Source organism: Chlorocebus sabaeus, chromosome 3 (assembly GCF_047675955.1).
Source record: "Chlorocebus sabaeus isolate Y175 chromosome 3, mChlSab1.0.hap1, whole genome shotgun sequence".
Classification (NCBI taxonomy): domain Eukaryota; kingdom Metazoa; phylum Chordata; class Mammalia; order Primates; family Cercopithecidae; genus Chlorocebus; species Chlorocebus sabaeus.
The window spans coordinates 29,258,701-29,286,055 of NC_132906.1; the positions used below are offsets into that span (position 1 = coordinate 29,258,701).

Sequence of the window (27,355 nt, forward strand, 5' to 3'; positions counted from 1 at the left end):
AACAAATTCACAGAACAGCATTTCAACAGAACAGTTTTGAATAACATAATTACCCAGGAAAAAAATTAACCCAGTAATATTTGAATATAGTATTTACACTACTGTGTCCTCAGGCCAAAAGCAAAAAGAACTTTAAACAAATATGTTACTGCAGTTAGTAGGCTTCCTTTTCACAGCAGTGTGGGTTAGCAATTCTGAAACTATGTTCTGAACAAGTAATATGTTGTGGATAGTGGGAGCCAGGTTTTTCACTATCTGAGAACGAAGTTACAATTGTGGAAAGGAGAAGACTAGAATGAACCCTGTGCCTCTGGATTAGAAAATCTAACATAATAAGACAATGAAATCTATCATGGTTTTAGATATCTATATCTCTAATATATTATGTATCTAATATGTTTATATATTTTATAAATTTTAGACATATATTATATAAAACATATATTATATGTATATATAGAGAGAGATGGATGTGTGTATGTGTGTATGTGTGTGTGTGTGGGTGGGTGTGTGTATGTGACATCTATTTTCCAGCACTGTCCACTAAGAGGGCCTAAAAGCAGTGACACCCCAGTAGCAGTGGGGTTGCCTAATGTCTAGATCTTAGTTTTTAAATGCCCTTCTCCTGTAAAAGGAATCAGTGCCTTGGAGAAACGGCAGCTTCAAGGGCTGGGGCAGGGAAAGGATGAGATCAGCCCATAACATCTTGTTATACGAGAAGGTAAAGAAGTGATCAAAGAATAATGGGGACATGTCAAAAGGACACAGGGGCCAGTTTAGGGAGGCTGCCACTGGCTAACTCTTGCAGAATTTGAGCATCAAAATAAATAATAAAAGCAAAGGATGACAGCCTGTTTTTAAAAAATAAGAATCACAAATCTACATTGAAATACGTAAATAAAAACATGGGGAGAGGGGGAAATTCTTCCTTACAGAAACTCAATGAATAAATACAAAAGGAATAATATTTTAAAAATTACTATTTGACTTCCATCATAAGTATCGATTCAGACAAAAATCACAAATAAATACTAAAATTATGAAAGAGGGAGTTTGAGAAATGACAAGATATTTGCATAATCTGAAAGTATCTTCTCACAAGATACTAATTACAAAGGGAAAAGGTAACTTTACAGTGGAGAAAGCTGGCAAATTCTAAGTAAATCAAGGGATCAAGGTTAGCCTCACTAATAATAGGACAGATCAATGCAATATGCCTCCTGATATGATAAACCGGGAAGGATTAAAGATCACGTCTGTGATCTTCCTGCCAAGAAAGCATAACCTGAATTATATCATGAGGAATATCAGATAATCCTGAGTTGAGGGACATTTTGCAAAATGTCTGACCAGAACTTTCCAAAGATACCAATTTTATAAAACATAAAGAGACTCAGAAACTGTTCCAAGCCAAAGAGTACTGAAGAGACATGATAACTGACATGATCCAGGATTTTCTTTTGCTCTGAAGGACATCATTGGGTCAACTGGAAAAATCTCAGTAAGTTCTATAGATCAGATAATAGCCCTATATCCATGTTCATTTCCTGAGTTTGATTGTTGTACTGTAGTTATTTAAGAGAATTTTTAAGGACAAAAAGGCATCACATTTGCATTACAATTTCAAGAAAAAAGTATAAATCTAGGTATGAAGAGAAGGATAGACACTATATGGTAAAATGTCAACATTTGGGGAATATGGATAAAGACTGCATGGGAATTCTTTGTACTATTCTTGTAAGCCTTTTGCAAGTTTGAAATTATGTCAAAGTAAAAGAGTTTCTGTTGATTGCTCTGAAAAGACCATAGAGAATCTTACATAATAAGACCATAAAGACCACGTTTATCCATGGCCAGCTGAAATACACCTGCAGCCCAGGCATCTGTAATGCTATGAATTTTGTTAGTTATAATCGGGGCATTATCAGTATATTTTTAATGTCTTTATCTTGTTAGAGACTCATACTGAAATATTTATGGGTGAAATTGTGAGAAACCTGGTAATTGCTTTAAAACACTCCAGAAAAAATAAAACCAGAAAAAGAGTGGAGGAATCAAATAGACGAAATAAGATTGGCAAAATATTGTTAACTAGTGAAGCTGGGTGGAGGGTATGTGGGCTTCTGTAAACAATTCTCTCTACTTTTGTGTGTGTGTTAAAATACATTGTTTTTTTTTTTTTTTTTAAATAAATAAAAGACTTGGGGTTTTTTTGGTTGGTTGTTTTTTTTATTTTTATTTTTTAATTTTTTAGACAGGGTCTCACTCTGTTGCCCAGGCTGGAGTGCAGTGGCGCCACCATGGCTCACACAGCTTCAACATCCCCAGGCTCAGGTGATCCTCCTACCTCAGCCTCCTGAGTAGCCGGGACTACAGATTTGTGCCATCATTCCTGGGTAATTTTTGTATTTTTTCTAGAGATGGGGGTTTTGCCATGTTACCCAGGCTGGTCTTAAACTCCTGGGCTCAAGTGATCCACCCGACTTGACCTCCCAAAGTGCTAGGATTACAGCACCCAGTGAAGACTTTTTTTCCAGAAGGAAAACAATGGTCACAAAGCTTGGTTCCCCAGGTGTGGAGATTTCTAACAAGCTTTTACATTGGAATGTTGCATGAACTCAAACTTTCTGACTTAACAAGCATAGGTCTTCTTTGTCACTGGGAAACATTTGCTTCTTGCTGGGTTTCAGCTCAAGGTACTGGAAAGAGGAGAGTTGGACTGTCTAGGGCACGGGGACAGAGGGAACCTGTTGAAGCCCCAGTGAGGCCGGCAGGGACAGCCTAGCCACCAAAGCAGAGCCTCCTAGGCAAACAGCCCACTGAGGGCCAGACTTGCCAAGACCCCTGCCCACCTCCCATCACCCAAGTCACAGGCAACAAGAGCTATTCCTCATGGCACCCTTCCTGAGTCACCAGCAAAACGTATGCTCTTCAACAGCAAAGGGAAGTACATGCTCTACCTTTGACAAAGTTTTCTATTGAAAAGTGGTAATTTTTCCCCCCAAGCATTGGTATTCAAAGGATTACTCTTCAGACACCTGAAAAGAGCCACAATCTCACATACTCTTTTTCTCCAATTATATCACTAATGTCAGGCATGAGTTAATTTATGGGGAAATATTTTGGAGTAGGAGAAAGAGGAGTTTAAGAGAAGGAAAGAAACATCTACCCGTGTCCATGCCATAGTTTGCAAGGAGAAAGAAGACTCTAAGTTGGGAGGGTTGGGTTTCAGAAGTAGTAGTAAGTTTATTCAGGCATAGAGAAAAAATAAACTGGAAGTCGATTAAGGCAGCTCAGAAAGTGGTGCTCTGCAGGGATGAAACAGTTCCACTGAAGCCTGGTAGAGAAGAAGCTGTCTGGTTCCCGTCAAACCTTGGAACAGAGTAGTCAGCCCTACCAGGGCCACAGCAGAGGTCCAGGGGTCTATCACCAACCGATAGAGGGGTGAGGGATAGGGTGAGGTACCTTGCTGTATACCCACTGGGTGTCAGGCATTTTGCTCACCTTATTTGATTTCTTCTGTAGGACTGATAAAACCCTCTGGGTTGTTGTCCTACAGATGAAATCAAATAAGGTGAACAAAGTGTCACAGGTATCATTGCTGCACAACCAGGGGAACATTTGCCCCGGGTTACATTATCAGGAGCCGGTGTAGCCAGGGGGGCTCATCCAGGTCAGTCTGATTCCAAAGCCTTTGCTCCAGACATTGTCAACTTCCCCCTCCAGTCTGCGGAATGAAGCACCAGCCTTGGAATCAGCAGACCTGAATTCAGGTCTCCATTCGTGGCTGGCTGCGCAGCCTGAGTTACTTGTCCCACCCTCAGAGGAGTATGGTGCAGAGCAAACGTTACAATGCCTGACTTCAAGACTTTGTCAGTTTTATGTTGTTCTTCTTTTTAAAGATGTGAGTGCAGAGAAGCTTGCTGGCATTCGCTGATAGCTAACTGTTGAAACACATTTTACTATGGGTGTCTTCGCAAGCAAAGTCTAGACGGACACAGCTGTGCCAAATGGCTGTTGTGTGTTGTTTTGAATTTTGTCACTTCAGATCACTAATAACCCACTTACACACTAAGTAGGCACTTATTCATACACAGAACAATTCCTTATGCAGTGCTCAACCTGCCATCTGGTCCCCTCCTGAATTATGCTAATTGGAAAGCACAGAGCTATGCAGTGGCAGAGCGGTCTGGAAAAGTACCAGCAATTGCTTCAAGGTAGGGAAATTGCATTCTGAAGCCCACATGGAAAGCAAAGCCCTTGCTATTGGTGACTAAGCACGCTTTTTCCTTTGTCAAAGGGAGGATTTTCAACTGACCAGTGTATTTTGTTAGAGAGTAAAAAGTCCTTCCTGTAGCTTTCCCTTTGGCTGGGTCCTGCTCTTGCTCTCTCAGACTCACGGGCGTTGTAGACATACAGAATCACCACGGACTTCCTGGGGCTGTCCTTATTCCACATCTCATACATGTGTTCACTCGATTTTGCATCTCAACTTCTTATTTGAAAACTACATTCGCCATACTGATTTGCTCTTTCAGATAGATATAGGCCAATAGATGTTATGGAAATAAACAACAAGAAGAAAACACTTCTGACACTCAAAGCTAGGCAGAGAGAAACCACAGTGATGTACGTTGGCTTTCGGTGGAAAGGTGATGTGGGCCAGTCCACACATTGGTCTGTAGACTGGCTGCTGCCTCTACACAGGTTGGTTGGGTTGGGAATGTGACGGCAATGGGGCAGGTATGTGATGGCATCTCACTGCTGAAGGTACTGCCACACGGTTTGATGTACATGAGCACAGACAGCCACAAAAATGGACTGGGGTGATACGATATATACAGAGTATTTCTTTCTGGAGATATACAAGCTGACTCAAGTTCTTATATTAGTCCACTAGGGCCACCATGACAAAATGCCATAGATGGGGGGGCTTAAACAACAGATGTTTATTTTCTCAGAGTTCTGGAGGTCAGAAGTCTGAGATCAAGGTGATAACATGGTTACTTGGCTTGTTAGAGGGTCACCTTCTCACCATGTCCCCATGTGACAGGGAGGGAGAGAGCCAGTGCTCTGGTATCTCTCCTATAAGAGCTCCAATCCTATCAAGAGGGCCCCACCCTCATGAGTTCATCTCAACCTAATTGTTTCCCAAAGGCTCCATTTCCAAATATAAATTTGGGGCATGGGGGCACAATTCAGTCCAGAGCATTTCTTAGGTTAAAAGATATTTTTAGAATCTTGTAAAGTATCTGCATCTACCCTTGAGAGCATGAAATGACAAACTTTTCCAGTAAAGGGCAGATAGTAAATAGTAAATGTTTTCGGCTTTGCAGGTCATATGGTCTTTGTGCAGCTACTCAGCCCTGCCACATAACACAAAAGCAGCCACGGATGATATGTAAACAAAGGGGCATGGCTGTGTTCCAATAAAACTTGATTTACACAAACAGGCAAAGGCCCAGATCTGGCCCTTAGTCTGTATGTAGTTTGCTGACCACTAATCAGAGAGCTCAGAACATAATTTTTTTTTTTTTTTTTTGAGACAGAGTCTTGCTCTGTCACCCAGGCTAGAGTGTAGTGGTATGATCTTGGCTCACTGTAGCCTCCACGTCCCAGGTTCAAGTGATTCTCCTGCCTAAGCCTCCTGAGTAGCTAGGATTACAGGGGCACGCCACCATGCCTAGCTAATTTTTTTTTTTTTCTTGCATTTTTAGTAGAGACAGAGTTTTACCATGTTGCCCAGGCTGGTCTTGAACTCCTGACCTCAGGTGATCCACCCACCTCAGTCTCCCAAAGTGCTGGGATTACAGGCATGAGCCATCGCACCTGGCCCATAATTTATGTTATTTTATTTTAAGTTCCGGGGTACATGTGCAGGATGTGCAGGTTTGTTACATGCATAAATGTGTGCCATGGTGCTTTGCTACATGGATCAACCCATCACCTAGGTATTAAGCCCAGCATGCATTAGCTAAATCTGCTAATGCTCTCCTTACCCCCGACCCCCACGACAGGCCCCAGTGTGTGTTGTTCCCCTCCCTGTGTACACATAGAACATAATTTTTTACCACGGCCATTTGAAGTGCATAGCAAAGCCTGTCTCTTCTTATAAGGGACAGGATCCAGAGGTACAAAACATAGAAAGACTCCCATCCTTCCTTCAGATTCAACATTCAGCTGACATTTACCGAACACCCAATATGTGCCATGCATGTTGCTAAGTGCCTTACATTTGTTATTTTATTTAATTCATTCCTTCCCACAACCCTGTAAGGTATTATTCCTTTTGCAGGAGATCAACTCTCAATGAAATTCTAGCCCAAGGTCACACAGCTGGTGTGACAGAAAAGAATCCACCCTCCATTCTCATTCTGGAATAACAACGAGATGTTCTTTGGCAGAGGGCTCAGACCAAATCAAGACTACGCGATATAGCCACTATGTCCTTCTGCTGCTGGGATCCCTTGGAATAAAATCAAGAAAAGACTAAAGGTGGGCTTAATTTCACTACCCATTCTAAGCTTTTTTGCCCTTTTATTTCCTAAGCTCTGTCAAAACTCCAGATTTTCAGCTCAAAAGCAGTCGCCCCTCATTACAGAATTTCCACCTAATGATGGGTATTCTTTCTGTGGAGGGAAGGTTACTAGATGCTCCTCTTACTTCGTTAGAAGAAAGGAGGCAATTGCAAACCACTGGACTTACTTGCGGGCCTCCAGCCCTCACTGGGATCACAGTCAGCCATAAGGGCAGCGCCTAGGCTTTGCCTATATGGGGTGGACATATTAGGATCAAGAGGGGATCTGTCTGTCTGGTTTGCAAAAGCATATTTAACATTGTAATCACATACTTTTTAAAAAATTAAAGCGATGCTTAAGAAAATAAAAGAGGGCCGGGCACGGTGGCTCAAGCCTGTAATCCTAGCACTTTGGGAGGCTGAGACGGGCGGATCACGAGGTCAGGAGATCGAGACCATCCTGGCTAACACGGTGAAACCCCGTCTCTACTAAAAAATACAAAAAACTAGCCAGGCGAGGTGGCGGGCGCCTGTAGTCCCAGCTACTCTGGAGGCTGAGGCAGGAGAATGGCGTGAACCCGGGAGGCGGAGCTTGCAGTGAGCTGAGATCCGGCCACTGCACCCCAGCCTGAGCGACACAGCAAGACTCCATCTCAAAAAAATAAATAAATAAATAATACAAGAGGTAATCTCTTTGGCAGGTGTGTCAAGCACGAAGGCTGAGAGGTGACCCTCTGGGATGGCTGTGCTGCTGCCACCTGTTGAACAAGAAGGCCATAGCTGGGGAGCAGAGCTGAGTCTAGAACCCAGGTCTCCAGGCCTGCAGCCTCTGGGAGCAGCACAGTGTGGTAAAGAGCACACGCCCCGCGCTCAGACTCGAGCGCAGAAAGCTCGATGCTGTGTGCTCTTTGATAATCCGGCCCCACAGGAACCTCCCCTGGTGTCAGCTGCTGGAGAGACAAAGGGGCCTGGGAGTCCCCCCAAAACAGGCTGGATAGGATAGGGGTGAGGTTTACAGGTATCACTGACACTTCCCAGTTCCTGGGCTGGCTTCGGCCTAGAGTCTCTCTCTGTAAGCTTCTCTGGAGAGCGGAGTTCGTTGGTGGATTCAGGGCAGAGGCCCAGCTGTGATTCTTGGGAGGCCACAGGGGCCCTGTCTGCCAGCTGCCTGTGTCCCCCCTCTAAGTGCTGCCGTGGTGGGAGGCTGGGAATTGGCTTTAGGAAGCATCCGGGAGGTGTTGCTGCTCTTGGCGCCTGAATTCCAGGAGCCGAAGGAGCAAACGACTGTTTCACTCCTTGTGCCTCATTTCCAGCCTCAGACACAACCTCGGTTCTATCGAAAGATGCAGGTGGGAAGTGAACAGGGGCTAACACACATCTGGTTGGAAGTTGTTTTAACAACCAGCTGGGGCACCAGATTCCTCCTAGCTCTGATCACTATCACCTTCCAGGCCTCATTGGCAGCTCTGGCCCCTTCTTGGCTCTGTGGCTCCAAGAGAGCAGCATGATGAGATGGTGGCCCAGAGTGGGCAGGGGAAGCAGGTGACTGCTTGTTACCGGAGAGGACTCTGAGCACCACACACATCTAGCTTCCTTAGCCTCAATGACTTCCCCCTCCCAGCTTGGCAGAGTCTTTGGGCCTCTCCTGGATACAGATCCCTGGAAGGTCTTCTGCATTCAGGAGATGACCAGGAGCATGAGAAGAGATGTAGATGTCAGTCACATCGCCCTGTGAAAGCCATGGGAAAAGCCCTCGCATCTGTCAGATCCAGTTGCCTGCGAGTAAAGCTGGCACTATCTTTGTAATCATCAGAGAATGTTTCTGAAATCCAAAGGAAAGGGAAATACGCTCAATGCCTCACATGACACAGGCACTGTACACATCACTGCTGCGCTCTGGAGAAGCTGCCTGTCCCTGTGGGCTTAGCATTAGCTAGCTGCCCTGGCGTGTTCTCAGGCACTCCTGCTGGACTGATAACTGTGGTACCTGCCACTGACTTAAACCTATATCATTGTTTAGGTTTATTGTTCCTGAGAATGGCAAGCCAATTTGCTAGGCCGTCAGAGGCACCATGAAACCAACTCAAAACCATGGCCCCTGTTGCTGGACCCTCTGCAGGCTGCATAAGAGCCAGCTTGAACACTCCCAGGGACTGGGCCTAGTCAGACACTTCCAACAAGGCTATACCCGGGTTCCAGGTGCCAAGCATGAGGCCTGATGCAATGTCTGCTTGAGATCATCCTTAAATGCCATCTCACACTCTCACAGTGACCCAAGGCAGCACTGCCTGTGAGGAACAGGTAAAAGAAGTTCAATGGGAATGGAAAAAGGGACTTCATCAAAGATCCTGGAAGTACAGAGTGGGGCTTCCGCTTCCTGCATAGATCCCTGGAGCCTGGGATGTTGGAGGCTGCCTGCCCCTCCCTCCCCTCAGGCCTGCCCTGGCTCACTGTGTACTCAGTGCTGGTAAGAAGGAAGGATAAAGAAAGGGAGGGTGTACTGAGTTAAATAGTGTGCCCCCAAATTGATGTCCACCCAGAACCTCAGACTGTGACCTTATTTGAAAAGAGAACAGATGTAGCTAGTTAAAATAAGGTAAGGACATAAGGGATTAGGGTTGGCCCTAAATCCAATGGCTGCTGTCCATACGAGAAGGCCACGTGAACACACAGGGAGGATGGCCTGTGGAGATGGGGACAGAGATTGGGGAGATGTGTCTACAGGCTAAGGGGTGCCAGCAACTGCCAGAAGCTGGGAGAGAAGCAAGAGACAAGTTCTCCCTAGAACCTCCAGGGGAATGAACCCAGCCAACACCTTGACTTTACACTTCTGGCCTCTAGAACTGGGAGAGAATTGATGTTTGTTGTTTGAAGCAACCTGGTTGTTGGTACTTTATTACAGCAGCCCAGGAAACACAAAGGGGAGGGAGAGAAGAAAGAAGAAAGGGAAGGAGGCAGGGAGGGAGGGAGGGAGGGAATGTTTTTTGAGAGCCTATTATTTGCCAGGTACCACATATGATATTTTTACATACATTTTCTCATTTAATCCTCCAAATAACTCTGAAGAGTAGATCTTGTTCAACCGATGAGAAAACTATGACTGTTTAGGTAATTTGTCTCTGGTCATTAAACTAGAATGAGGCAGAGCTAATTTATTTTTTCTTTTGTTTTTTTTTTTGTTGTTGTTGTTGTTCTGTACCTCTTCCCCTCAGGGCCTCAGGGCCTGGGGAGTGAGTAGATTAACAAGATTTAAAAAATTCCATGCTAATACATCCATGGATAAAACCATCCTGGGAGGACATGTACGTTGTCAGTGGGACCATCCACACATGGTCCCCCTCCTATGACCCTGTCAATGGCATTTTCATGTCCAAGCAGATGGGAAAATATGCGATGGAGAGCAGACAGGGGAAGGGCCCTCAGCATGCTGCAGAGCACCCCACGTCCATTTCCAGGTAAGCATGAGTGTGGATGGCATACGTGGATTCTCAATGTTGTTCCTCCTGACACCCAGAGGGAATCATAGCAGACCATTCTAAAGGCATCAGCGCACCTGTAAAGCCAACATCAAAGCCAAACATGATGGTAGTGGTAGAGACGGTGGTGCTCATCATTTTTGTCTGTAAGAAGCCTAAGGTCACTCAAATGGAAAGGGTCATGCCTGAGCCCTGTACTGGGTTAAATAGTGCCCCCCAAAATTCATGTCTACCAGAAACTTGTGAATGTGACATTGTTTGGAAATTGGGTAATCAAGCTAAAATGATGTCATTTAGGATGGACCCTAAATCCAATATGCTTGATGTCCTAACGAGAAGATGGAAATTTAGACACAGAGACACAAATACAGGGAGAAGACAGCCACGTGGAGACAGAAGCAGAGATTGAAGTTATGCTGCCACTAGCCCAGGAAAGCCTGGGGCCACCCGAAGTTGGAAGAGGAAAAGAAGAATTTTTCCTGAGAGCCTTCAGAGAGAATATGGCCCTGCCAGCAACCTGATTTTGGACTTCTGGTCCCCTGAACCACAAGAAAATGAATTTCTGTAGTTTTAAGCCACCCAGATTATGATACAATCGATCCTCATTAGTTGAGGATTTCATATTCACAAATTTGGCTACTTATTTATCTGTAGCCCCAAAATTAATACTCACAGAGCTGTCAAGGTCATTCACAGACATAGAATTTCCACCGGGCAACGTGAATGCTTCTAGCCAAGGCAGAACAAGGCTGTGCTCTACGTTCTTATTTTAGTTCGAACTATAACCAAGTGTCCTTGTTGCAGTCTATTTAGTGTCATGTTTTTCACATTTTTCTGCTTTTTGTTGGTGATTTTGCTGTTTAGAATGACCCCAAAGTGTAGGCTGAAGTGCCGTCTAGTGTCCCTAAGCACAAGAAGACTGTCACATCCTTCCAGAGAACAGGCAGTGTTAGATTAGCCTTCTTCAGGCATGAGTTACGGTACTGTTGGCCAGCAGTTCAATGTGAATGAATCAGCTATGTATATCAATTTTTTTTTTTTTCACAAAAGCACACATGAAACAAAGTTATGCATTGATTGGTTGGCAAAAATCTTGTGACCAGAGACTTTCAGGAAACTAACCCTGTATTTCCCATAGGAACAACGGTTCAGTATTCACTAATTCAGCATTGCAGCAGCTTTATAGACTATAACCACGGCAATAATGAGAATCAACTGGGTTTTGTTACAGCAGCTCTAAGAAAGGAAAACAAGTTCTTTCATACTTACCCAGAATGTTGCAGGCCTCTTGGATGAGCTTAATGGTGATGATGTCATCATACACTGTGTAGGTCATGAAGGCATCTTGTACTTCTGCAGAAGTTCTAGAAGATAAATCAAGGTGCAATGAATGCTCATCAGTTGAAGCTTTGCCCCAGGAATATATCCACTGACCCAGCAGGATATACATAGCAATAACCTTCTTGATCACAAGGAATGTGAGACATTGGAGTGTTTGGGTGTCAGCTCCTCCAAGAAGCCTTCCCTGGACCTCAGTTTGAGCCTGGAGATCCCTTCTCAAGTACCCAGGATAGGCTATGCACTTCCTCAACTTATATAAAGATTGTTGGCCTTACCCACTAGCCTGGGCTCCTTGACGGTAAGCATTGTGGCTTATTTTTATCTTTGAACCCCCAGCAAGTGGCACTGTACTGAGCACATGTTCAGAACTTAATATATGGTAGTAAACTGGAACCCAGTGGTCACAGAGTCTTGTTCCCTGGATGGTAGAGCAGCTGCTTGAGTTTCTCACTGTTTTGCAGTGTAGTTGGCTGTGTTGCAGGAGTTATTGATGGACTTTAGTCTTCAACAGCTAGCCAAGCCTGCTGGGAGTCTGGGACTTGCACCCTTGGTTTGGCCTTTATGTGAGTCATCAAACTGTAACTGGCAATTGAGTTAACAAATGGGGGAAGGAGGTTGGTCAGGGAATGTGTCTCTAAGAAAGGGAGATTTTGCTGAGATTGAAGGATGGGAAAGCAAAGAAGAGCCTTCTGTACAGAGAGAATAGGCTCCTAGGCAGCAGAGAGCATGTTTGGAGAACAGAGAGGGGTCAGAGCATTCAAGCTGATCCAGAACACACCATAAAATCTTGGCATTGCAAGAAGTATGGAATATTCTACATGTCTGATTTTCTAAATGTCCAATTGCTTACTACATGCTATTTCTGACTGCTGGTTTTCCAGTTTCCTCTTGAATGCTTCCAGTGACAACAAGCTCATTCCTTTGCAAGACAGCACATTCCACTTACCAACTTCTCTCTTTGATGGAAACGTCTTCCTTATGTTCAACTGAAACCCCCTTCTGGGCCCTCATAATAACTCCTATTTGTTGAGCTTTTGGCCCAAGAGATGACCAATTTATTACTTATCATTCCTCGTACTATTGAGAAGGCTGATGCTCAGAGGGATTAAATGTCTTGCTATGGTCACCAGTTGACCAGAGAAGGATCTGGGCTCTGGACTTCAAAGCCCACATCACTCCTGTACTGTGCTGCTGCGAATTTACTCACTGGCCTTAGTTCTACCCTTTAGGAAAATGCAGACTGGGCTGGTTCCTCCTCTGGATACCTAACCTTCTAATGTTTCAGGATCCTTATTCACCGCTAAATTTAATTATCTCTTTATCATCTTTCTGGACTTCATCTTCCGCTCTGTAAAACGTGGCAATTATTATTACCTGCCGTTCCTATCTGCCGGGAGTGTTGGTAAGGATAAAACAGGACAACAAATGTGAAAGAGCTTGGGGAAAATGAGAACTACCATGCAAATCCAAGGGGAGCTGTGATGACAATGAGAACAAAGGGGCTGCGTGGTGAGTGGGAGGTGACCAGGGCTGGGGTTTAGGAGACGTTGGTTCCAGCTTATGCCTTACACAAATAAGCTCTGAGGGAAAATCACTTCCCCTTCTGGGCCTTGATTTCTTTATCTGTAAAATAAGGGAGATACTGGGCAAGATTCGTGTTTCTCAACCTTTTTTAACCTCTCTGCAACACACACATCCACTAGGGATTCTCAGACATCCCCAGAAACACTTGTGCACGCAGTTGAGGATCCTGGACTAGAAGCTGCTTGAATTCTCCTTTGCCTGTAAGAGTTCCAGTTTTGGCCTATGCCTGTACAGTGCTTTCTAAGCATCTTCGGAGGCAGCTGTTCAGAGAAACCGGCTGTAGGCCTGCTCGGGTGAGCAGCGCTCTACACCACCACTGCTGCCTAAGTGGGGTACTCTCCGCCATGTTGGAGTTGCCTCTTACTCGCCCCCACAGGCCCACAAGTCTCTGTGAAAGCATGTGCCCTCCTTCTGTGCCAATAAGCAAAACAGCAACACGTGGGCAAGACCCCGCTTTAAACTTGACACATTGTCATAATGTGTTCTGAAGACCTTAGAAAGGGTTAAGTGACCTCCAGGACTGTCAGAAATGTAACAAACTCCATGGCGCTCCCCGGCCCTCTGATAGGACCACCCATTAACCCATCTCTGGATCTGGCAGCCTGTTCTTTCCTGTAGGCTGAACTGATCATATTTTTGTGTCAAATATTTATTTGGGTTTGTATATATGTTGCACGTTGCTGGGATGCCAGACGTGCCCAGACTGTTATGATTATACAGGGATTTTCAGCCTTGTTTATTGATCTCCACAATCCTGCATATAACATTTCCCACAGAGCCAGTGCACACTTGCATATGTAGTCATTCAAGCTGCTTTAATAAAACAGTATGTTCACCAAGAATTTTTTAAAAATAAATAAACCAATTGATACCTTCCAATGAGATGACAAAGCCTCTCGTGTGCAGAGGGGAAAGAGAGAAAAATGACTATTGGAAAGTGTTTTGAAGAGATTGAGAGTTGAAGATGCAACAAATGTAGGAAATGAAGTAAGAGATGTTTCCAGCTCACACAAAGAGGAGTACCTGTCATGGAACATGAAAAATGTCAGCCACACAGGTGCTTGTATGCATCCATGTACAGGAGACTGAGGAATCAGTGTTTAATTGGCACCAGCAGGCATTCAATACGTGTTCTTCTTTAGTTAGTTCCAACTAGCGATACCCAAAATATCTGAGCAGAAAATCAGGGCCAGGCTGCCTATAGCAGAGCAACTCACAAAGCAAAATAAATACACAGATTCCTGAGCCCCAGGAGGTGGTGTCTGAAAATCCATATTTTTTTAACCACTTGCCTCAGATGACTGTCCAGGTTTGATAACCACTGCACAGAAACACTTTCTAGGATTCAGTCTGGCAAGGCAACAGGTTACAAATGATACATTTTACGTTGTTTTACTAAACTGATGTAATGGTTTTTCAGAGTCCAGGGTGAGCTATAAAGCCCATAGGAAAAATGAACAGCACTTTGTAGCAAGTTTCAGGCCAAGAGAATGGGATCAATTTAAGCCATAGGAACTCATTTTTTAGCAGCTCTCTTAATGGTAGGTGGGGAATTCATATAACAAACTTGCCTGTCACTGTGTGACTCAAAGTGTGCTTGGGGAAAGACAGGCCCAGAAAGGCAAAAGGTTTGTCCTGGTGTCACTACCATCTGGTATTTAGAAAAAGCACCAGACTGTCTTTCTAGCCTGTCCTCCAGCTGGCCTGTCTGGCTCCCCACAGCTTTCTTAATAAAATCCAGACTTCTTAGGTGGACATACCCAGCCTCCGTGACCCAGCCCCTACACCCACGCCTCACCTCCAGCCATTTCTCCCATCCATCCATTCCTCCAGCTTCTCAAGCTCCTCTCTTCCCTGACTTCCCACAGGCTCTGCTCCACTGGAAAAGCTCTCACTTCCCCTGATCTGGCTAACTTGATTCTTCCTTCTGAACTCAGTGTCAGAATCCCAATTGTGGACATTCTCAGCCACTTGCAGATCCGGGCATCCCTGGTCTGGGCCCCCGTGGCTCTCTGTATCACCTGTCTTCGGGCTAATTGTGTGTGGAATTGATTCGCCCATCTGCATGCTTCCTAGACTACCAAGTGGAAGGATCGCGACAATGTCATTCGATTTAACATCTTCAATACCTAGCCCTGTACCTGGCACACAACAGGTACTCAATAAATAATTGTAAGATAATTTAGGTGAGAGACCTAACTTGGCAGAGGCTCACAGACTCTGTGTGTTGGGAGGAGACCTAGGAGTTAACCCTGGCTCTACCACCATCTAGCTGGATGACTTGGAGCCAATCTCACTGTGCCTCCATTTCTTCATTTTTACAATGACAGTATTCAATTAGGTCATTGTTGTCATGAAGACTGTCATGTCTGGTCCTCCCCTTCTCTCCCTCAGCCACCAATGCTATCTCCTTCCTTGACCTCTGATTCACTTAGAAGGTCGCTTAAGACATTTAAGCTGGTAGTTCTCAAAGTATGACCCATGGAACCCTAAGGTACAAATACCTAAGGTGTTTTTAGGAATCCATGAGGCCAAACTATTTTCAAAACCAAATTAAGACATTATTTGCCTTTTGTACTGATTGGTATTTGTACTAATGGCCCATAAGCATTGGTGAGTAAAATTTGGTGCCTTATAGCATCAATCAAGACAGTGGCACAAAACTATTATATTATTTATTATATTCTTTTTTTAAATCTTCAGTATATTATTTATAGTCATCATATTCTTCACTGTCACATATGTGCAGTTAAAATAAAATGCCAGTTTCACTTTAGGTTGTTCATTTTGAGGTAGTAGAAATTACCAATGTTATGAAATCTTGACCCTGAGTATACATCTTTTGAATATTTTGTGTAACAGAATGGGAAGTACGCACTCAAATAAAGTACTTCTCCTATATGCACGAGTGTGAATGGCCACTTCCAGGAAAAGGACTTACACAATTGAGTTATGAGCTGAATTAGCCACTTTTTTTAATGGAACATCATTTCTACTTAAAAAACCACTGACAGACGAACCATGGTTACTCAGACTTGGATATTTGGCAGACATTTTCTTAAGAAAAGAACAAAGTTAGCCTGTCACTTCAAGGAAAATAACTGGCAGAATGTGTTGTCAGTGACAAAACTCATGCTCTGAAACAAAAATAAGAATTTTGGGGAAAAAAATTGCATCTTATACTGTAAGCTTATTAGCATCCCAATCCTTAGAGGCTAAGATTGGGATGGTATTGACAAATGCAATTTTGATATTGTATAGTGAAACGTGTCAACATTTGTAAGATTAACACAAGTCAGTGAGCTAATAGTTTCCAAATAACTCATGCAACTAGTACAAAATGATGCTAAAAATTTATATCCAAATATAACACAGATCAAGAGATTTTAATATGACAGAGTATGAAGAAGGTCATCCGTACAGTTAGAGATTCAACATTATAACTGACCTTTGAGAAACTACCACTTGTCAAGCTTTTGTGAGGTTTAAAAGAATAGCCACAATGATCTGAAAAGAGTAGTAAAGTTCTTCTTCCTTCCATATTTTCTTCATAAATTTCAACTAAAATCATATCACAGAATATATACATTGTGGAAGATGGAATCCCACTTCCATTACTTCATCAGATATTAAAAGAGATTTCCAGAATTGTAAAGTAATGCCATCTTGTCATTAATTTATTTGAATAATATAGTTATTTATCATAAAAATGCATTACACTAACAAGTAATATTATGTATTGTACCCCAATTATATTATATATTATAACATATAATTATTTTAGATGAATTTAAAAATGTTTTTAAAAATTTGTTTGTTTTGATTTCTAATACCATAAATACCCATAGATTAAACAAAAGCTCTGTGGGGTCTTCGATAATTTATGAGAGTATAAAGGCTTCTGAAGACCAAAGTGTTTAAGAACTTCTGATTTAAATCAAGAGTAATTCAGGTTTGCTTTGGAAGCTAATGAAGCTGAGGCTTCCGGGACAGGGATGAAGCAGCCCCACCTGGCCCCCTCTAGCTAAAAGCCATCCCCAGCCTGAGAGGTCACTTTATATGCCCTGGTGGTGGTCCTGGGTGCCTGTGGGTAGGGCTGCAGACCACCCAGTCCTCAGGACCACTTGCTTCTGGTAGACTCAACACACATCCAGACTCTATTCTGACTCCCAAAAAGGCATCTGAAAGAGAGACTCCACATTCCCAGTGGGGACTGCCTGGTCCAAGAGGACTTGCCTAAAAGCAGGGGAGAGGGGTGGAACAGGTCGAGGGAGATCAAAGGCTGGAGTTTTCCCAGGACTTGCCACCAGGAAAGAAGCACACTTCAGTAAGAAACTGCTGAGAAAGTTATGGATGTGCATAAAGAAATTTGTCTATACTAACAATGAAAACAAAATACAACAAAAACAATTTTCAGTCAGCCATGCTAGAATATTCATTCTATCCTCTTTATAGAAAATGACATTATAAAATCATTGTCCGATGAACAGAAAAAGCAAAATACAGCCAAAGATGCAGGAAAGCATATTCTAAAAGAGGGTTAATTTATGATAGTAATAATAAAAACATGTTTTCAGCTTGCAATGTTTATGTTATCTGTCAGCTTTAAAGTTTTCTTCCTTAATTCTAAAAAAGTACTTATTTTTGTAGCTAAATTTTTATTTGTAATTATATTCTTTTTAAAGGAGGCTTCCCAAAGTATATAAGCTTCAGGCCTCATGATATCTGTTTCTACTCCTACTAAGTTTATCTTCCAGGCCCTGCGCAGTGGCTCATGCCAGTAATCCCTGTACTTTGGGAGGCCAAGGTCAGCAGATCACTTGAGGTCAGAGGTTCAAGACCAGTCTGGCCAACATGGTGAAACCTTGTCTCTACTAAAAATAAGAAAATTAGCTGGGTGTGGTGGCGTATGCCTGTAATCCCAGCCACTCGGGAGGCTGAGGCAAGAGAATAGCTTGAACCCCGGGAGGCAGCGGTTGCAGTAAGCTGAGATCACGCCACTTCATTTCAGCCTGGGTGACAGAACGAGACTCCATCTCAAAAAAAAAAAAAAGAAAAAAGTTTATCTTCCATATAGTCCTATTAAACAAAAATATTTCTCAAGCTTTACCTTCGACAGCTTTTGTTAGAAAAAAACACTTCCGCTTTGTATATTTAATATTATAATATTCACTATATTTTTAGAATTTCCCACAGATATTCTCATATGAGCTTTTGGAGGCTGAGTCCTCCAGGTGAAATGCTCTGACCAGATTGATTTCTAAGGGCCCTTCTGGCACTGAGGGGCTGTGGTTTCAGGCAGCTAGATGAACCAGCAAACACGTTTGTGGTCAGGAATGGGACAGAAGTAGGGAGACAGGCAACATTTTTGGATCAAAGTTAAAAATAAAAACTCTCTGCTTTCAGCTACTTTTTCACTAGACTTTATTTATGGGAAAAGTAGATAACATGGAGGGACAGGGGCTTTCAGTCTTGAAGAAGGGGTAAGAAACTTGGTGAGTCAATTGGATGGACAAGGGATAGCAGAAAAGGGAATGAATGAATTCTGATGTTTTCTGGCTCAATTAGTTTTGCAATATACTGGGCTTGAAGGAATGCTTCTCAGGATGTCACCGTGTTAACATCTTTTTTTTTTTTTTTTTTTTTTTGAGATGGAGTCTCACACTGTCGCCCAGGCTAGAGTGCAATGGAGCGATTTCGGCTCACTGCAACCTCCACCTCCCAGGTTCAGGTGATTCTCTGTCCTCATCCTCCCAAAAAGCCGGCATTACAGGAATCTGCCACCATACACAGCTAATTTCTTTGTATTTTTAATAGAGATGGTGTTTCTCTATGTTGGCCAGGCCGGTCTCGAACTCCTGTCCTCATGACCCGCCCGCCCCGGCTTCCCAAAGTGCTGGGATTACAGGCATGAGCCACTGCGCCCGACAAGCATTTCCTATTTAGGAAGAACAAAAATCCTAAGGATTCATAATCAGGGATCCTTGATTTTTTTTAGATTGTAGAGCTCTTAGAGATTCTGATGAAAACTATGAACACTCTCCCCAGAAAATACATGTAGTCACATGTACACAACATTTTAATAGATGATTTTGAAGGGTTCTCAGACCTTCCCAAGCCTATCCACAAACCTCTGGTTAAGAATCCATGACACAGAGAGAAGCCATGTAATCCCACCCACCTCTCTCCTAAATGGGTTGGTTTGGGCTTGGTAGTCAGTCATCCATCCACCTCTCATTCATTTATTCATCTTCCATTCATACACACATGAATCATCCAACCATTCATTCCTTTTTCATGTATTTGTTTATACAGAGGAGAATATACATCAGTCCTGATGGCTCTACCCATTACCCCACCCTCCAAAGTCCATCTGAAGGGGACACATATGGACTCCAGACCAAAGACCATTAAACCCTCTTTCTCAGGTATCTGCAATTGAGGCACTGAGAAACTGAGCCAGTCTGATGATGGTGATCTCTTGAATCCAAAGGGCGTATAGAAAAGCTTGGAAGAAACAGAAATTGAGTCCAGTCATGGTGGTATATACCTGTAATCCCAGCACTTTGAGAGGCTGAGGTGAGAGGATCACTTAAAGTCAGGAATTTGAGACCAACCTGGGCAACAAAGCGAAAGCCTGTCTCATCAAAAAATAAAATAAAATAACCAGGCACAGTGCCATGTGCCTCTTATCCTAGCTACTCAGGAGGCTGAGGCAGGAGGATCACTTGAACCCAGGATTTGAGGCTGCATTGACCTATGAACACGCCACTGAACTCCAGCCTGGGTGACAGGCTTAAAGATGCATTTCCAAAAAATAAAAAAAAAGGAACAGAAATTAAAAGTCTTGCAGAGAGAAGAGAGAACCAGGAAAATAGAGTAAACATGAAGGGAGACGCAGAGTTGGAAAGAGGCCTGCTGACTTTCTGTTTTCTCTGAGATTTCTCTGTACTTCCTGCAACTGAGCTCTGTTAAGAGTCTTCTGAATCTTTACAGTAACTCCTTTAAACATTAGCTTACACAGTGGATTGCTGATCCTTGGAAGCAAAATCCTGGACTAAGTTCTGCAACCAAAGTGCCAAGGGGATGTTAGCCGCCTCACCTATGTTAGCTGCCTCAGTCCTCACAAGTGGAGGAGGTGAGCACCATGATTATCACCATTTACAAGTGAGCGCACCAAGGCTCAGAAACTTCAGTAACCCTTCTTGCAATTAGAAGAAAAGTTCAACTCCTTCTCATCTTCTACACGTTTATATGTTCTGATCCCTAAAACCCTCTCCACCTTCATCTCCTATTAGACTCCTCACATATGATATTCCAACCGTGTTAGATTTTTTTCTGGGTCTCAACTTCACTGAGCTCAGTCTGACCTCAGGACCTTTGCACTTGCCATGTTCTCTGGAACACAGATAACTTCCCTGTCTCTAGGCTGGCTCCTTCCTTCCTTTCATTCAAACATTACCTTTGCCAAAGGGTTTTCTCTGACCAACTCAGGGCAACTGGCATCTTCTCTCCCCAGTCACTACTAAATATTCTAAATTTAGCTCTTTCCACAACCTGAGTTTTATTTGTTTATTTGCCTGTTTACTGTCCTCCCCATTGGAATACATTGAATACATTCCCAGGGAACACAGCCCTTGCCTATTCCCTTTGCCTCTATTCCCAGTGCCTGAAACTTTGTTCAGCACATCCTAGAAGCTAAATACTTGTTGAATAAATACATTTGCCCAAGTCAAACAGCAAGTAAGTGATCCAGGCAAAATGTAAAGGTTTATCTGATCCCAAAGGCCTTACTCTTCCTAATCCATTAGTTCCTTCTCATTGTTAAGCTTCAATAAAGGTTTTAACCAAAAGATTATAAACAAGCAATTTAGGCCAGGCATAGTGGTTCACACCTGTAATCCCAGCACTTTGAGAGGCTGAGGCAGGAGGATCTCTTGAGGCCAGGAGTTCACAACCAGACTGGGCAACACAGAGAGATTTTGTCTCTAAAAAAATTTTTTTTAATTAGCTGGACATGGTGGTGCATGCCTGTAGTCCCAGCTACTCTGGTGGCTGAGGTGGAAGGATCGCTTGAGATCAAGGGTTTGAGGCTGCAGTGAGCTATGATCGTACCACTGTACTCCAGCCTGAGTGACAGAGTAAGACCCCGTCTCAGAAAAAAGAAAAAAAAAAAAAAAAAGTGATTTATAATTAGAAATCTACAAATCTAGACTATAAGAGAGGAAAACACTGCAAGCAAAGGAGGAGAAACATCTGTTTCCTATTTCATGTTAAGATAAAATTTATGTCATAAGGTCTGGAAACATGCTTCATTTTACCTAATCATTTCTTCTTAAAATTTCTGTAGGAATTGATGGGTTTTTTCTTTCTCAGCTGAAATTCTACTCTACAAGCACCAGGGAATTTGTTATTTAAATGTGGCCTGAAGCAAATCCTTTTACACAACCAATAATCTCGCCTTAATTTCTCCTTTAAAAGCTGAGTTTTCTGCACTAGTTTTTTGGGGGTTTTTTTGTTTTTTTTTTTTTTTTAAGTAAATTCTAATATGATGCAATTTTCATAGCTGGTGGACTTGTTAGATTGACTTTACTTTTGGCTTAAAGATACATTTCCAATGCAATCATATAGATGCCTAGTGCTCTGTATACAAACATCCTCTGAGACCCAATTAAGCAGAGAATTGAAACTTCAAGATGAAAGAGATAAAACCTAATGACACAAGCACAGGATATGCCCTGCTGGGTTCTCTATTCCCAGACATATTTCTCTGGTTCCCTTGCATTCTTGTACCCTCATTCAAATGTCTTTTATCCCCCTGGAGGTCATGTAGATTCCTGTTTGTTTGGGAATGCTGTGAGAACTGCTCTTCTAAAGGAAGAAAGAGATGACATTCCAGCCTTTCAGGGAGGTCGCACCAAGGATCCGAAAAGGAAAAAGTCTCTTCCATCCACTTACACATGGAAAGTTGGGGATTTTTTCCCCCTTGATTTGGAAAGATGTGCTGAATATCTCAACCAATGAGGGTTCCAGCAGCTGGCCATGCTACCTACGTTCCGTCATACCCAGAGGGTGAGAGTCCCTCCTTAAACAGCACATCTCAGCTGCCTGTCAGAGGCAGAGCTGAACGTGTCATTTTACCTCTGCTCATGTCTAAGTGCTCTGGCTATTTCTGGCTATTTTCAGTGATTCCCAGAGCCCTGGCCTTTCTCCTAGGCAGAACAGGTTCTTTTAAGCAGCAGCTGAGCTTCAACTTCAGCTGAGCTGAGGCTAACCAGAAAATCACATGGTAGAAGATTCATAAGTCAAAAATCAATCAACAAAAATCCATCTCTCCCGCTCACAGCCTGGTCCCCAGCTTTATGAGGGTTCCTCGAGGCAGGGTTAGACACTGGCCCGCACTGGGTGTCAGGGAGATCAGACTGAAAGGAGGAGTGGAGATAAAGCCATTCAGCAAATCATACTAACTTTAGGAGGCAAGGTCTCCTCTGGGCAAACAGAAAGCCTTTGAGGAACATCTGCTTCTTCAAGATGGAAAGCATCGTTATCTGACCAGCAGCAAAGTGGTTCTAATAATGTCAAGAATAATGTAATCTTAATGTAGCACCTATATCTCAGAGGAGGAAGAAGGATGCTTACTGAGTTTCTACTAGGTACTTCAGTGTAGATTGCACCACTCAATTATCTCCTTAACCCTAGAAGATAGGTACATTATTCCCCCTTTATCAATGAGGAAACAGAGCTTCACAGAGGTGAAACAACCCACTCAAGATCACACAGCTCTGAACAGCAGAGCCTACATGCAAATCCAGTCCAGTGGAATGCAGACCACTGCCTCCCAACTCTCCCCCACCCCAGGTGAGGACCAGCATCTTGAAAATAAGCCAGTACCAACCACGGGAGCAGCCATTATGCAACAGCAGCTTACATTTGTGGAGTGCCCATCCTGGGCCACTCATTTTTTCTAAGTGCCCGGTTTGTATTATCAATCTCATTTAACAATTGCCATAACCCCACGAGGTTAGCTACTTTTACTATTTTTCTTTTCGGATGAAACACCTGGGTCACAGAGTGGTTAAGTGCCATGCCGGGCTCGTACAGACTGTAAGCCTCGTTTCTGGGCTTTGAGCTCAGCACTGTAGCCCCAGAGCCTCCGCTGAATCCAACCACTGCCTCCTGGGGACTTGCAACAATGCCCTGTGACTTCTGAGAAGATGAGTATCCTATTTACCAAGTTGGTTCCCCACCCGACCCTGCAATGGCCACCCAACAGCCTGGCTGAGCCCGCCATTTCTCTTTCCTCCTCCGAAGACTGCTCGCCCTCTGCATAGGAGCAGCTGATCCTCTGGAAGGCCCATGTGGGCATGGCTGGAGCTGACCTGCCCCTGTCAAGTTTGTAGCAGAGGAAACGATCCCAGTTTCCCATCTGACATGGCCCTTCAGCACCCTAGTTCCTGTGTTCCAGGCACACCTGTCAGGTTTCCACAGATTCTAAAGCCATCCAGGCCAAATGGCTTATTTGCTGCTTCAATCTTCTAGTGTTTTTCGCAGTACCAGACCTACTATGGGAACTCGGTAAACGCATGTTTAAAGACACGCCTCTCTTATTTCACATAAAGTCCCTGAAAATGAATTCCCGCGTGGTGGCGGGCGCCTATAGTCCCAGTTGCTCCGGAGGCTGAGGCAGAAGAATCGCTTGAACCCGGGAGGCAGAGGTTACAGTGAGCCGAGATCACGCCACTGCACTCCAGTCTGGGCGACAGAGTGAGACTCCGTCTCACAAAGAAAGAAAGAAAAAAAAAAGAATAAAGAAAATGAATTCCTGTTGCCAGTTGCTCTTCCTTTCCCCAGGTAGAATGGCTTAATAGAAAGAGGAGTCTTTGCAGTTACAGACCTGGATTTGTGTCCCCACCCCAGCCCCCTTACCTACCGAGCAGTCTTCAGCATCGTCCTCTCCCGGACTGTTTCCTCTTTGGTAAAGCAGGGCAATACCTCGCCTTGCAGCGTTCTTGTTGGGCTTTCATAAGATCATTATATAAGAGGCGTGGCCCAAGGTAAGTGCTTAAAATAAGAAGACTGCTCTTTCCTGTTCTCTATTTTTACTGAGTTTAGCCTTTACAACACAATGGCTGTTATAAAAAAATAAAAAATTAAAAAGTCTTCAGACGCTTCTCTTCCCAAGGTCGCATGGGGGCTGAAAAGGAGCACTTTACGGTTCCAACAGTGCATCCGGGTCCTGTTGCCCCCTTGCTGTGCAGTCTTGGCCAAGTCACTTAACCTTTCTGGGCCTCAGTTTCCTCACCTGTCAACTGAGAAGATCTGGGCTAAGTAATCTCTCAAGGGTCCACCAGTCCAAGTTTTCTCTGATCATAATTACTCAGTGCTCCTACTTAAAATATTTGGAAATGAGTATTCTTCACCTCTGTGAGGCCAGAGCTCCTTTTTCCCATCTAAATTTGTGGAGCTGTAAGCAATTTACCCCAGAGACGCTGATTTACCCCTGGGCTGCCTTCCCTAGAATAAGATGGTTGATAGTGCCCTGCGTGTGAGGAGTGGGCTGCAGTGACCAGGCCTGTGCAGGGCCATGGGTGTGGGCAGGACCTAACTGTGGGCAAGTCACTGTGTGCTCAGCTCGATTTATTTTCTTTTTAAAATGGGGGTAGGAGGAAGGGGAGGGAAAGTTTGCATTAAGCATTTTAAGTTGTTTTTACATTACAGAAGCAATAAAAACATACAGCAAATTTGGGAAATAGAAAAAGAAAATTTGGGAAATAGATATTAGGGAAAAAAATCATCCAGGATTTTATCTAATTCAGTCACTATTAGTTATTATTTTGGTCTTTCTCTTAATCCTTTCTCATTTGTGTAATTTACCTAGTAGATATGTAACTTGTGTCTTTTTTGTTTTTTTCTTGTTTTATCATAAAAATTTGCAAGTTGCTTCATGATCTTTGCAATCATCACATAATAATGCATATTTCTTTCATCATTCCATTTGTTTGTTGGTTTGTTTTTAACTCCTAAAGACAATTTTTATTTTATTATTTATAAATATAAAGCTACATTATATCTTTTTGCATATATATGCGTATATGTGTGCATAAAGGTATGCGTTTCTAAGAGAATAGATTCTCAAGAATGGACTTACTGCTTCAAAGGATTTGATCATTTGCACAGCTTTTGGTACATGTTGTCAGATTGCTTTCCAAAGGGGCTGCACTGATCTCCTATGCCACCAACAATTACCCATTTTGCTGCATCTTAACCAGAACTGGTTATTATCATTTAAATTTTTTGGAGATTTAATAGGCAAAGCAGTGCCTAATTGTTTTAATTTGCATGGCATTGATGAACTGAGGAAGCCAATCATTTTTCCATATTTTTGTTTTCCTCTCCCTTCCTAGGATCAAATGATTTCTCAGGCACTTTCATCCCCAACCTGAGGTCTGGGAGCCTCTAGGGAAGCAGACAGATGGCACAAGATTGCAAGAGTCAGACAGGAGACTATCTGGAGATATAAGTGATGGCATTAAGGGGTTACTGGATAGAGGCACAGGAGAAAAACTAAGAATCAACTAAAGAACACCTAAGAAGTGATTCTGGCCAAACTTAAAAGGTATCTCCCCTCTTCTGTTTGGCAGCTCCATTGATGTGCAGTGGAAATAATGCAGTTGCTCTCTGTTCTGTGATTAGAAAGAGAAAATGAGAATTCATTCATGAGATAAAAGTTAAAATAATGTTGGTATTATTTACAGTGAGACCCCGTTTTAAGGCTGATTTTAGTGATTAAGACTGATACCTTCATGGAAGGCAGCTAAGGTGTACCAGGTGTTTTCTATATCTAATTCACATGTTTACGGTGCTGGAATTGATCTCCCTAGTAACTGAATCGCTTTGAGAACCAGCTGTATCTTTTAAGATGGGTTAATTCAACTAACTGGCTTAATCCACAGGTCAGTAAAAAGCTGTAACCGTAAAAACACCGGAGGCTTACCCGTTGCTCCAGAGACACTTCATCTTCCCTTTCGTATACTTACTTCAATTTCTCCCAGGTTTCTTTGCTAAATTTCTCTATCATGAGAGATTGCAGACAGGTGTTGATAAACCCATACTAGAATACAAAACCAGAAGAAAAATATATGTAATGAGGCATGAAATCCCCAGTCATAGACATCTTCATGTCTTTTAGGAAATATGCAATGGCATCCTCTTGGAGAAACTAATTGTACCTTTTCCTTGTTTCTTGTGATTTAATTTAATAGTTCTGCTCATTCCCAACTTAGGGAAAACCCCACGAAGACTTCTGCTTACTGGGGGGTAGTGTGCCCCGGGCAGGCCACCTGCCTTCCGCAGCTCGGGTCTCCTAACACAAGCGCAGTGATTGAGGTATATTGAAAGCACTATGTGAGCTCAGCTTTCAAAAGATTTCTTCCTAAAGGGAAGAATTCCTTTGTCCCGCAAATATCAGGCTCCAGATTTGTTTTATAGGTTTGGATTTTCATATATGTAGGAATTTCTCAAAGTGAAAGAGCCCAGTGCCAACAGGAAGGAGAGTGTCTAAACTCTGGTAGTTCTTTTCCAGAAATGGAAATATTTGTCCTACTGGGCTATATTTCCAGTTCCCCACCACCAACGTCATCCTTACTCCATCTTGTCCTGGCTCTAGCATCGCCAATATGTGCCCGCACCCTCGCCTGGCATTCGAAGCACTCTCTAGAACTGTCTTAATTTATGTTTCATTTTATCACCTACTCCTGCTGCCTTAGGCTCATCCAAAATGCCTACCACTCTTCCCCAAACAGTGATGCCACTTCTTCAACGGATAGAGTTTCCTCCTTTCTCACCCAGTCAGCCCAGGGCAAGGCCAGGCTCCGATGCTACTGGGATACTGCCTGGTATGCAGAACCATTCCCTCTCCCTCTGCCAGACCCAGCCATCATCCCCTGTCAGGCTCACTGCTGGATGCCTCTGTGTCCTCATCACCACAGGGCTGGTGTGTTAAACTATCACATGCACACGCTTGGATTTTGTATCTATCAACACACACACATATATATACACACACAGGCATATATGTATGGGTGTGCATGTATTTGTATATACTTATATATTATGTATGTTTATATGTGGGTATGTATACATATAAATGCATATGTGTGTATGTGTATATATATATTTTTCCTGTCCTTTGATAAATTGCAAGCTCCTCAGGGTCCGGAAGTAAGTGTCATTTATCTATATTTTGATTAAAGTGCCAAGACAGTGTCTGCTACATAGGAGGTATTTAACAAATACTTATCGAGTAAGGAAGTACTGAATTGAAGCCTCAAGTCTGAACTACGAAAATCTTTAAATAACCCCAGTTATTCAACATCAATCCAATGTAAACAAAGATAGCAATTGTTCAACTTAGCAATCTTTGCAAAAGCATGCCCAA

The 27,355-nt window shown here is 43.1% G+C and overlaps 1 protein-coding gene across 1 annotated transcript in view; it reads right to left on the reverse strand.

Moving 5' to 3' along the window:
* The window catches only part of LOC103214549 (guanylate cyclase soluble subunit beta-2-like), a 47,604-nt gene extending 21,017 nt beyond the window's left edge, over positions 1-26,587 (reverse strand). Inside the window, 3 exon segments of the mRNA XM_073014551.1 lie at positions 11,263-11,357; positions 25,956-26,029; positions 26,522-26,587. Coding sequence (XP_072870652.1) covers positions 11,263-11,357; positions 25,956-26,029; positions 26,522-26,587 — 235 coding nt within the window.
* Between the last annotated feature and the right edge of the window lie 768 nt (positions 26,588-27,355).